Genomic DNA, 12,875 nt, shown 5'->3' with positions numbered 1-12,875 from the left:
GATGACATCATCGATGAGGTCGCACCCAGGGACAGTGACATTACCAGTGACGTCACTCCCAGAGGCGGTGACGTCATCAGCGATGCCCCTCGCAGGGTGGGAGGCGATGACGTCACTGCCGCCGATGACGTCACCGGTGAGAGTTTCCTCCAGGATGGCGGAAGTGACGTCATCACCATCGGTGACATCAGCAGTGACATCAGCAGTGACGTCACCTCCCGCCACACAGGAAGTGACGTCATCAGCGGACGGAGGAGAGGGGCTGCCCCGCCCCTCTGCGACGTCACCGCCTTCCCCACCAGTGATGACGTCATAGGCGATGACGTCATCATCGAGGGCCTCCTCCTCCTCGGGGGGCGGGGCCACCACGGTGATGGTGATGCCGCCGGCCCGGCAGGTGACGGCCACGCCCCCCCCGAGGTCCCCGAGGTCCCCAAAGTCCCCTGGGGGGGCGACATCGGTGACATCGGTGACGTCATCGGTGACATCGGTGACATCGGCGTCCCCAGAGCCCCGAGCGTCCCTGGGAGTGGTGACGTCACCGTCCCCAGTGTCCCCAGTGTCCCCCAGGGCAGTGACGTCACTGTCCCCAGTGTCCCCAATGTCCCCAGTGTCCCCAGTGTCCCCATTGTCCCCTCTGTCCCCAGTGTCCCTCTCCCTAATGTCCCCAATGTCCCCAATGTCCCCAGTGTCCCCAAGTTCCCTGTTCCCAGTGTCCCCCAGGGCGGTGATGTCACTGTCCCCAATGTCCCCATTGTCCCCTCTGTCCCCAGTGTCCCTCTCCCTAATGTCCCCAATGTCCCCAATGTCCCCAGTGTCCCCAAGTTCCCTGTTCCCAGTGTCCCCCAGGATGGTGATGTCACTGTCCCCAATGTCCCCAGTGTCCCCAAGGTCCCTGTCCTGCCTGTCCCTGTCCCCAAGGTCCCCAGGGTCCCTCGGCACGGTGACGTCATTGTCCCCCCTGTCCCCAATGTCCCCAAGATCACCAGGTTCCCTCAGGGCAGTGACGTCATTGTCCCCCCTGTCCCCGCTGTCCCCTGGGGAGGTGACACTCCTGTCCCCAAGGTCCCTTAGGGCCGAGGCCTGGGTGTCCCCAATGTCCCTCCAGGCTGGGCCACCCTTGTCCCCAGCGTCCCCCCTGTCCCCAGCGTCCCTCGGGATGGTGACACCGCTGTCCCCACTGTCCCTGTCCCCAATGTCCCTCGGGGTGGTGGCACCGCTGTCCCCAAGGTCCCAGGGGATGGGGACAGCCCTGTCCCCAGTGTCCCTCAGAGTGGGGACATCCCTGCCACCCCTGTCCCCAATGTCCCTCGGGGTGGTGGCACCGCTGTCCCCGCTCTCCCTGTCCTCGATGTCCCCAATGTCCCGCAGGGTGGGGACAGCCCTGTCCTCGATGTCCCCAATGTCCCTGTCCCCAGGAGCAGGAACATCACTGTCCCAAATGTCCCAAGGGATGGTGACACCCCTGTCCCCACTGTCCCTGTCCCCCATGTCCTCAATGTCCCCGATGTCCCCAATGTCCTTGTCACACAGGATGGGGACACCGCCCCGTCCTCCGTCCGTGGTGACCGTGATGTCCCCAACGTCACCAAGGTTCTGGATGTCCCCGATGTCCCCAACAACCCCAATGATGTCCCTGGTGTCCACAATGTCCCCAATGATGTCCCCGGTGTCCCCAATGTCCCCAACGTTCTTGATGTCCCCAATGTCCCCAGTGATGTCCCCGGTGTCCCCAATGTCCCCGACATTCTTGATGTCCCCAATGTCCCCAGCGTGTTTGATGTCCCCAACATCTTTGATGTCCCCAATGCCTTTGATGTCCCCAATGCCTTTGATGTCCCCAATGTCCCCAACGTTCTTGATGTCCCCAATGTCCCCGACATTCTTGATGTCCCCAATGCCTTTGATGTCCCCAATGTCCCCAACGCCTTTGATGTGCCCAGGGATGTCCCCGATGTCCCCAATGTCCTTGATGTCTTCAGTGTCCCCGATGCCTTTGATGTCCCCAATGTCCCCAAGGTCCCAAATGCCTTTGATGTCCTCAGTGTCTCTGATGCCTTTGATGTCCCCAATGTCCCCAATATCTTTTATGTCCCCAATGTCCCCAAGGTTCCTGATGTCCCCAATGTCCCCAATGCCTTTGATGTCCCCAATGTCCCCGACATTCTTGATGTCCCCAATAACTTTGATGTCCCCGATGTCCTCGGTGCCTTTGATGTCCCCAAGGTCCCTGATGTCCCCAGAGACGTCCCCAATGTCCTCAGTGCCTTTGATGATGTCCCCAATGTCCCCAGGGATGCCCCCAGTGATGTCCCCAATGTCCTCGGTGCCTTTGATGTCCCCAATGTCCCCCAGGATGTCCCCAGGGATGTCCCCGGTGTCCTCGGTGCCTTTGATGATGTCCCCAGGGATGTCCCTGATGTCCCCTGTGATGTCCCCAGGGATGTCCCCAATGTCCTCAGTGCCTCTGATGATGTCCCCAGGGATGTCCCCAGGGATGTCCCCAGTGATGTCCCCAATGTCCTCGGTGCCTTTGATGATGTCCCCAGGGATGTCCCTGATGTCCCCAGGGATGTCCCCAGTGATGTCCCCAATGTCCTCAGTGCCTCTGATGATGTCCCCAGTGATGTCCCCAATGTCCTCGGTGCCTCTGATGATGTCCCCAGTGTCCCCGGGGATGTCCCCCAGGTTGTCCCCGGTGTCCCCCGGGATGTCCCCCAGGTTGTCCCCAGTGTCCCCCAGGATGTCCCCCAGGTTGTCCCCGGTGTCCCCCGGGATGTCCCCGAGCTCCTCCAGGGCGGGCGCCGCGGTGACAGTGATGGTGATGCCGCCGGCCCAGGGGGTGACGGTGACAGTGCCACCCCCGGTGCCACCCCCGGTGCCACCCCCGGGCTGTCCCCAGGCGGGGCCCGGCTCTGTCACCTCCCCGGGGGGGACACCAGGGGGGGAGGGGCCGCCCTCGGCCATGGGGACACCTGGGGGACAGAGGGGACAGAGGGGACGTCACCGGGGGGGGACGGGGGGGAGGCCTGGGGACATGGGGGGACACAGGGAGTGTCACAGGTGACACAGAGGTGACACACAGGTGACACAGAGGTGACACAGGGGGTAGCTGAGGTAGCCACAGGTGACACACAGGTGACACAGGTGACACACAGGTGACACAGGTGACAATGAGGTGACACAGATGACAATGAGGTGACACAGGTGACACAGATGACAATGAGGTGACACAGGTGACACAGGTGACACACAGGTGACACAGGGGGTACCTGAGGTGGCCGCAGGTGACACACAGATGACACACAGGTGACACACAGGTGACACAGAGGTGACACAGGTGACACAGGGGTACCTGAGGTGGCCGCAGGTGACACAGAGGTGACACACAGGTAACACAGGTGACACAGAGATGACAACGAGGTGACACACAGGTGACACAGGTGACAATGAGGTGACACAGGTGACACAGGTGACTCACAGGGGACACACAGGTGACAATGAGGTGACACACAGGTGACACAGGGGTACCTGAGGTGGCCGCAGGTGACAATGAGGTGACACAGGTGACACACAGGTGATACAGAGGTGACACAGGTGACACACAGGTGACACACAGGTGACACAGGTGACACAGGGGGTACCTGAGGTGGCCGCAGGTGACACAGGTGACAGACAGGTGACAGGTGACACAGAGGTGACACAGAGGTGACAATGAGGTGACACAGGTGACACACAGGTGACAATGAGGTGACACAGGTGACACAGGTGACACACAGGTGACACACAGGTGACACACAGGTGACACACAGGTGACACAGGTGACACAGGGGTACCTGAGGTGGCCGCAGGTGACGCCGGCGCCCCCCGGGGGGTCCCGAGGCCGTTCTGGGGCTCCCCGACCCAAATTTGGGTTTTTGGGTCTCGGCAGCTCCGAGCCCGAGCCCGAGGGGGCGGGGCCTGAGCGCCGTGACCACGCCCCCTCTTAAACCCCACCCATCTTAAACCCCGCCCTCTTAAGGAGGCCACAACCTCATTAACAGCAACCTCATTTAATTTAATTTAATTTAATTTAATTTAATTTAATTTAATTTAATTTAATTTAATTTAATTCAATTTAACTTAATTTAATGTTTTCTTACCTAGTTTAATTTTATTGATTTTATAAATAAATTTTAATTAATTTATTTATAAACCCAGACAATATTAATTTATAAATATTTATATTTTTACAGATCCAGACTATTTTATTTTGTTTTAATTTTATTTATGTGTGGCTTCACCTATTAATAAACCCAGAGCATTTATTTTATTTTTTAATTTCATTTTCAAAAATTATTTTATTTTATTTTATTATCAAACTCAAACCACTTTATTTTATTTTATTTTATTTTACTTTACTTTACTTATTTTAATTTTACTTATTATTAAACCCAGACAATTTTTTAAAACTTTATTCATTAGTATACCCAGAAAATTGTATTTTTTTTATTTTATATTTTATTTTATTTTATTTTATTTTATTTTATTTTATTTTATTTTATTTTATTTTATTTTATTTTATTATTAAAGCCAGACAATTAAAAAAAATTATTTATTAATATATCCAGAAAATGGTATTTTATTTTAAATTTTATTTTATTTTGTTTATTTTATTTTATTTTACTTTCCTTTATTTTATTTTATTATTAAACCCAGACAATTTTAAAAAACTTTATTTATTAATATACCCAGAAAATTGTATTTTATATTATTTTATTTTATATTTTATTTTATTTTATTTATTATTAAACCCAGAAGATTTTTAAAAACTTTATTTATTAATATACCCAGAAAATTGTATTTTATATTTTATTTAATATTTTATTTTATTTTATTTATTATTAAACCCAGACAATGTTTAAAAACTTTATTTATTAATATACCCAGAAAATTGTATTTTATTTTTCATATTTAATTTAATTTAATTTAATTTAATTTAATTTTATCAATGAACCCAAACCACTTCATTTCATTTTATTCACTTTATTTACCTCATAAATAATTTTTAATTCATTTATTTAAAATCCCCTCCCCCCCCCAGCTGGGGGTCCCCTGGGGGGGTCCCTGGGGGTCCCTGGGGGTCTCCAGCCCCTCCAGCTCCACTGGGACCTGGGGAGGGAGGGGTTAATGACCATTAATGACCATTAATGACCATTAATCAGCATTAATGAGCGTTAATCAGCGTTAATGAGGGCAGCGCTAACGAGGCCGCCCCCCCAGCCCCCCCCCGGCCTCGTTAGCGTTGCTAATTAGGGCTAATTAGGGCTCTGCTGACGAACCTGGCGCCGCTGCTGCGCCCCCCCCGGGGCAGGGGCGGGGCCGGGGGCGGAGCCGAGCGGAGTCGGGGTCCGGCGGGCCCTGGGGGACCCCAAAAGTGTCAGAGGGACCCCAAAAGTGTCACTGGGACCCCCAGAGTGTCACTGGGACCCCCAAAGTGTCACTGGGACCCCCAGAGTGTCACTGGGACCCCCAGAGTGTCAGAGGGACCCCCAAAACCCCCCTGGGACCCCCAAAACCCCCCTGGGACCCCCAAAACGTCACTGAGTGGGACAGGGGACCCCCCAAAAACCCCTCTGGGACCCCCAAACCCCTCCCCAGATCCGGCAGGCCCTGGGGGACCCGAAATATCCCCCGGGACCCCCAAAACCCCCCCAGAACCTCCAACCCCTCCCCCTGGGACCCCCAAAATGTCACCAGGCCCCCCAAACCCCCCCAAGCCCCGCCCCCCGAGCCCGGCCCCGCCCTCACCTGGATCTGCAGGTGCACGAAGGTTCCGGAACCCGCGGGAGCCCCCGCCCAGCCCGGCCCCGGCTCCGCCCCCAGGGGGAGGAGCTGCACAGGCCCCGCCCTTGAGAGCGTCTGGAAGGCGGGGCAGAGCGGCTCCAGCCAATCACGAACCGGCTCCGGGCACTGCACCAGCACTGCGGGGGGGAAACCACGCCCACAACATGGCCGCCACCATAGGAGGACGCCATCTTGCAGCAGGGAGGGGCATGCTGGGATACTGACAGCCCCCAAAGCATGATGGGAGTTGTAGTTCCCACCCAGGGCAGCCATCTTGGCTCTCCCAGAGCATGCTGGGATTTTTAGTCTGTGTCCAGTCAGCCATTTTGCCTCCCCCAAGGCATGCTGGGATTTGTAGTCCACAAATGCAGCCACCTTAGCTGACCCAAAGCATGCTGGGATTTGTAGTTTACAGCTGATCAGCCATTTTGTCTCTCCCAAGGCATTCTGGGATTTGTAGTCCATGGATGATCAGCCATCTTAGTGCCCCTAAAAGCATGCTGGGATTTGTAGTCCATGCCTGATCAGCCATTTTGCTTTCCCTGAGGCATGCTGGGATTTGTAGTCCATGGCTACTCGGCCATTTTGTCCCACTCAAAGCATGCTGGGATTTGTAGTTGATAGCTAATCAGCCATGTTGGCTGTCCGCAAAGCATTCTGGGATTTGTAGTCCATGTTTGATCAGCCATTTTGTCTCCCCCAAGGCATGCTGGGATCTGTAGTCCAAGCATGCTCAGCCATGTTGGCTCCCCAATGGCACTCTGGGATTTGTAGTCTACATCTGATCAGCCATCTTGGCTCCCCCCAAGGCATGCTGGGATTTGTAGTCCGTGTCTGATCAGCCATCTTGCCTTCCCTGAGGCATGCTGGGATCTGTAGTCTGTGTATATTCAGCCATCTTGGCTCCCCCAAAGCATGCTGGGATTTGTAGTCCAAACATGCTCAGCCATTTTTGCTCTCCCCAAAGCATGCTGGGATTTGTAGTCCGTGTCTGATCAGCCATTGTGCCTCCCCTGAGGCATGCTGGGATTTGTAGTCCAAGCATGCTCAGCCATCTTGACTCCCCCCAAGTCATGCTGGGATTTGTAGTCTGTGTATATTCAGCCATGTTGGCTCTCCCCAAAGCATGTTGGGATTTGTAGTCCCCCCCACCCCCCTCGCCCGCCCCGGGGCATGCTGGGAGCCGCAGCCCGGTGCCCCCTCCCCCGCCGGGGCTCACCTGGGGGTCGGGCGGCCCCGCCCAGCCCGAGGGTCTCACGCAGGCCCCGCGCGGCCCGGACCAGCTCCAACATGGCCGCCACCTGCGCCTCCAGCTCGGGGCAGCGCCAGTGGGCCTGGGGAGGGGGAAATGGGGGGTGAGACCCCCGGGAACCCCGAAAAACACACTGGGAACCCCCAGGGAACCCCCAAAACCAACCCGGGGATCCCCCAAAACCAACCCAGGGAACCCCAAAACCACCCAGGGACCCCCAACAGGAACCCCAAAAACCATACAGGGACCCCTGGGAACCCCAAAATCTACCCAACCCCCCATGGGGAACCCCAAAGCTCACCCAGGGACCCCCTGCCCCCTCAAAACCCACCCAAACCCCCCTCAGACACCCCCAAAAGCCCCCAGACCCCCCCAAATCCCCCCCAGACACCCCCCAAAAGCCCCCAGACACCCCCTAAAGACCCCAGACTCCCCCAAATCCCCCCCAAATCCCCCCAGACCCCTCTAAATCCCCCCCAGATCCCCCCAAATCCCCCCCAGAACCTCCCAAATCCCCCCTGGCCCCCCCAAATCTCCCCTCAGACCCCCCAAATCTCCTTTCAGGCCCCCCAGACCCCCCCAAATCCCCACTCAGACCCCCCAAATCCCCCCCAGACCCCCCCAAATCCCCACTCAGACCCCCCAAATCTCCCCCAGACCCCCCAAATCTCCCCCCAACCCCTCTCAGACACCTCCAAAAGCCCCCAGACCCCCCCAAAATCCCCCCCAGACCCCCCAAATCCACTCCTGGCCCCCACAAATCCCCTTCAAATCCCCCCCGACTCCTCCAAATCCCCCCCAGACCCCCCGAATTCCCCCTGGCCTCCCTCAGACCCCCCCAAATCCCCCCCAGACCCCCCTAATTCCCCCCCAGACCCCTCTGAATCCCCTCCAGACCCCCCAAATCCCCCCCAAATCCCCCCCAGAACCCCCAAATCCCCCCTGGCCTCCCTCAGACACCCCCAAATCCCCCCTCAGTCACCCCTAAAAGCCCCCAGACCCCCCCAAATCCCCCCCAGACCCCTCTAAATCCCCCTCAGACCCCCCCAAATCCCCCCCAAACCCCTCTGAATCCCCCCCAGACCCCCCCAAATCCCCCCCAGACCCCTCTAAATCCCCCCAGACCCCCCCAAATCCCCCCCAGACCCCTCAAATCCCCCCCAGACCCCCCCAAATCCCCCCCAAATCTCCCCCCAAATCCCCCCCAGCCCCCCCCAGGGCTCACCAGCCGGTGGGGCTGGGGGAAGGGGGCCCTGCAGAGGGTGGGGGGCGCGGGGGGGGCGCGGGGCAGGCGCTGCCAGAGCTCCTCGGCCAGGAAGGGGGCGAAGGGACCCAGCAGGCGCAGCCCCAGCTCGGCCCCGGCCAACAGCACGGCCTGGGCACCGCCACGGAGAGGGGCACGCTGCAGGGACACCTTGGACACCTCCTGGGGGGGAAAAATGGTGAAATTGGGGTGAAAAACAGTGAAATTGGGGTGAAAAACAGTGAAATTGGGACTGCAGGGACAGCTTGGACACCTCCTGGGGGAGAAATTGGGGGGAAAAACAGTGAAATTGGGACTGCAGGGACACCTTGGACACCTCCTGGGGACAGGAAAATACCAAAATGGGGAAAAAAACGTGAATTTGGGGTGAAAAACAGTGAAATTGGGACTGCAGGGACAGCTTGGCCACCTCCTGGGGGGGAAAAATGGGGTGAAAAACCCTGAAATTGGGTAAAAAACATGGAAATTGGGACTGCAGGGACAGCTTGGACACCTCCTGGGGACAGAGAAACCGAAATTGGGTAAAAAACATCAAAATGGGGACTGCAGGGACAGCTTGGACACCTCCTGGGGACAGAAATGGGGTGAAAAACCCTGAAATTGGGGCAGGAAACCTGAAATCAGCACTGCAGGGACAGCTTGGCCACCTCCTGGGGACAGAAATGGGGTGAAAAACAGTGAAATTGGGTAAAAACCATCGAAATTGGGACTGCAGGGACAGCTTGGACACCTCCTGGGGACAGAAATGGGGTGAAAACCCCTGGAATTGGGGCAGGAAGGGGGCGAAGGGACCCAGCAGGCGCAGCCCCAGCTCGGCCCCGGCCAACAGCACGGCCTGGGCACCACCACGGAGAGGGGCACGCTGCAGGGACACCTTGGACACCTCCTGGGGGAGAAATTGGGGTGAAAAATGCTGAAATTGGGTAAAAAACAGTGAAATTGGGACTGCAGGGACACCTTGGACACCTCCTGGGGGAGAAATTGGGGTGAAAAACACCGAAATTGGGTAAAAAACATCGAAATTGGGGTGAAAAACATCGAAATTGGGCACTGCAGGGACACCTTGGACACCTCCTGGGGGGAAAAAAATACCAAAATTGGGTAAAAAACATTGAAATTGGGACTGCAGGGACACCTTGGACACCTCCTGGGGACAGAAATGGGATGAAAAATGCTGAAATTGGGTAAAAAACATCGAAATTGGGACTGCAGGGACAGCTTGGACACCTCCTGGGGACAGGAAAATACCGAAATTGGGGTAAAAAAACCTGAAATTGGGGTGAAAAACAGTGAAATTGGGACAGGAAACCTGAAATTGGGCACTGCAGGGACAGCTTAGACACCTCCTGGGGAGAAATTGGGGTGAAAAACAGTGAAATTGGGTAAAAAACATCGAAATTGGGACTGCAGGGACAGCTTGGACACCTCCTGGGGACAGAAATGGGGTGAAAAACCCTGAAATTGGGACTGCAGGGACAGCTTGGCCACCTCCTGGGGGGAAAAATGGGGTGAAAAACAGTGAAATTGGGTAAAAAACATCGAAATTAGGCACTGCAGGGACAGCTTGGCCACCTCCTGGGGGGAAAAATACCAAAATTGGGGTGAAAAATGCTGAAATTGGGACAGGAAACCTGAAATTGGGACTGTAGGGACAGCTTGGCCACCTCCTGGGGACAGAAATGGGATGAAAAACCCCGAAATTGGGACAGGAACCCTAAAACTAAGACAGGGAATGGGGTTTGGGATCCCCAATGTTTGGGGGATCCATTTTTAAGGGTGCCCATTTTTTGGGGTACCTGCTTTCTGGAGTGCCCATATTTTTGGGGTACTCAGTTTTTGGGATGCCCATTTCCGGGGTGATTTTTGGGTGATTTTGGGATGGTTTTTGGGCAATTTTGGGGTGTTTTTGGGCAGTTTTTGGGGTGATTTTGGGATGGTTTTTGGGATATTTTTGGGGTGGTTTTTAGGCAGTTTTTGGGGTAGTTTTGGGGCAGTTTTTGGGATGGTTTTGGGGTGATTTTGGGGTGCTTTTATGCTGGTTTTGGGCAGTTTTTGGGGTGATTCCAGGCAGTTTTTGGGGCGATTTTGGGGCGGTTTTTAGGACAGTTTTTTGGGATGGTTTTTGGGGGATTACAGGCAGTTTTTGGGGTGATTTCAGGCGGTTTTTGGGGTGGTTTTGGGGTGCCCATACCAGGTAGACATCACAGAAGCTCCTCAGCCAGAAGCTCTGCACGCTGGGGTGGTTTGGGGGTGGTTTTGGGGCGGTTTTTGGGATGATTTTGGGGCGGTTTTAGGACAGTTTTTTGGGGTGTTTTCAGGCAGTTTTTGGGGTGTTTTCAGGCAGTTTTTGGGGTGTTTTCAGGCAGTTTTTGGGGTGATTTCAGGCTGTTTTTGAGGTGCCCATACCAGGCAGACGTCACAGAAGCTGCTCAGCCAGAAGCTCTGCACGCTGGGGCGGTTTGGGGCGGTTTTGGGGCGGTTTTTGGGGCGGTTTTTGGTTTGTTTTCCCGGCGGTTTTTGGGGTGATTTTGGGGTGTTTTCAGGCAGTTTTTGGGGTGGTTTTGGGGTATTTTTGGGGTGTTTTTGGGGTGGTTTTGGGGGTGCCCATACCAGGTAGACATCACAGAAGCTCCTCAGCCAGAAGCTCTGCATGCTGGGGCAGTTTTTGGGGCAGTTTCTGGGGTGGTTTTGGGGCAGTTTTTGGGGCGGTTTTGGGGCAGGTTTTTTTGATGGTTTTTGGGGTGTTTTGGGGGTATTTTTGGGGTGTTTTTGGGGTGATTTTGGGGTGCCCATACCAGGTAGACGTCACAGAAGCTGCTCAGCCAGAAGCTCTGCACGCTGGGGCTGTTTTGGGGCGGTTTTGGGGCAGTTTTTGGGGCGGTTTTGGGGCGGTTTTTAGGGCAGGTTTTTGGGGTGATTTCAGGCTGTTTTGGGGTATTTTTTGGGGTGCCCATACCAGGTAGACGTCACAGAAGCTGCTCAGCCAGAAGCTCTGCACGCTGGGGTGATTTTGGGGCAGTTTTTGGTTTGTTTTCCCGGCGGTTTTTGGGGTGATTTTGGGGTGTTTTCAGGCAGTTTTTGGGGTGTTTTTGGGGTGGTTTTGGGGTGATTTCAGGCGGTTTTGGGGTGCCCATACCAGGTAGACGTCGCAGAAGCTGCTCAGCCAGAAGCTCTGCACGCTGGGCTGGTTTTGGGGCGGTTTTGGGGCAGTTTTTGGGGTGATTTTGGGGCAGGTTTTTTTTGACGGTTTTTGGGGTGTTTTTGGGATGATTTCAGGCAGTTTTTGGGGTGTTTTCAGGCAGTTTTTGGGGTGTTTTTGGGGTGATTTTGGGGTGCCCATACCAGGTAGACGTCGCAGAAGCTGCTCAGCCAGAAGCTCTGCACGCTGGGGCGGTTTGGGGGTGGTTTTGGGGTGGTTTTGGGGCAGTTTTGGGGGCGGTTTTGGGGCAGGTTTTTTTGATGGTTTTTGGGGTGTTTTTGGGGTATTTTTGGGATGTTTTTGGGGTGTTTTTGGGGTGCCCATACCAGGTAGACGTCGCAGAAGCTGCTCAGCCAGAAGCTCTGCACGCTGGGGGGGTTTGGGGCAGTTTTTGGGGCAGTTTTAGGGCGGTTTTGGGGCAGGTTTTTTTGATGGTTTTTGGGGTATTTTTGGGGTGATTTCAGGTGTTTTTGGGGTGCCCATACCAGGTAGACGTCACAGAAGCTCCCCAGCCAGAAGCTCTGCATGCTGGGGGGGTTTTGGGGTGGATTTTTGGGGTGATTTTAGGGTGGTTTTAGGGCAGGTTTTTTTGATGGTTTTTGGGGTGTTTTTGGGGTGATTTTGGGGCAGTTTTTGGGGCAGGTTTTTGGGGTGATTTTGGGGTGATTTCAGGCTGTTTTGGGGTATTTTTTGGGGTGCCCATACCAGGTAGACGTCACAGAAGCTCCCCAGCCAGAAGCTCTGCACGCTGGGGAGGTTTTGGGGCGGTTTTGGGGCAGTTTTTAGGACAGTTTTTTGGGGTGTTTTCAGGCAGTTTTTGGGGTGATTTCAGGCAGTTTTGGGGTGATTTCATGGGGTTTTGGGGTGCCCATACCAGGTAGACATCACAGAGGCTCCTCAGCCAGAAGCTCTGCATGCTGGGGCAGTTTTGGGGCGGTTTTTGGGGTGATTTTGGGGCAGTTTTTGGGGCAGGTTTTTGGGGTGATTTTGGGGTGTTTTCAGGCAGTTTTTGGGGTGTTTTTGGGGTGCCCATACCAGGTAGACGTCACAGAAGCTGCTCAGCCAGAAGCTCTGCACGCTGGGGCGGTTTGGGGTGGTTTTGGGGCGGTTTTGGGGCAGTTTTTGGGGCGGTTTTGGGGGCAGGTTTTTTTGATGGGTTTTGGGGTGTTTTTGGGGTATTTTTGGGGTGTTTTTGGGGTGATTTTGGGGTGCCCATACCAGGTAGACGTCACAGAAGCTGCTCAGCCAGAAGCTCTGCACGCTGGCCACGGCCCCGTGCAGCTCCAGCGCCTCCAGCCGGCGGCAGCACTCGGACACCGCCAGGGCCAGGCGGG

At 54.9% G+C, this 12,875-nt stretch overlaps 1 protein-coding gene across 1 annotated transcript in view; it reads right to left on the bottom strand.

Moving 5' to 3' along the window:
• Positions 1 to 5,026: 5,026 nt before the first annotated feature.
• The window catches only part of VARS2 (valyl-tRNA synthetase 2, mitochondrial), a 31,002-nt gene continuing 23,153 nt past the window's right edge, over positions 5,027 to 12,875 (bottom strand). The window contains exons 24-29 of the mRNA XM_084224502.1: positions 12,760 to 12,875; positions 8,304 to 8,504; positions 7,046 to 7,160; positions 5,791 to 5,963; positions 5,322 to 5,400; positions 5,027 to 5,151 (exon numbers count right to left, since the gene is read on the bottom strand). Of these exons, the coding sequence (XP_084080628.1) occupies positions 5,057 to 5,151; positions 5,322 to 5,400; positions 5,791 to 5,963; positions 7,046 to 7,160; positions 8,304 to 8,504; positions 12,760 to 12,875 (779 nt within the window). The 3' untranslated portion in view covers positions 5,027 to 5,056. The remainder of the gene's footprint in view (positions 5,152 to 5,321; positions 5,401 to 5,790; positions 5,964 to 7,045; positions 7,161 to 8,303; positions 8,505 to 12,759) is intronic.

The sequence above is a fragment of the Fringilla coelebs genome, assembly GCF_963513975.1.
Source record: "Fringilla coelebs genome assembly, chromosome: 39".
Lineage (NCBI taxonomy): Eukaryota > Metazoa > Chordata > Aves > Passeriformes > Fringillidae > Fringilla > Fringilla coelebs.
This window is presented reverse-complemented; position numbering and strand designations above follow the sequence as displayed.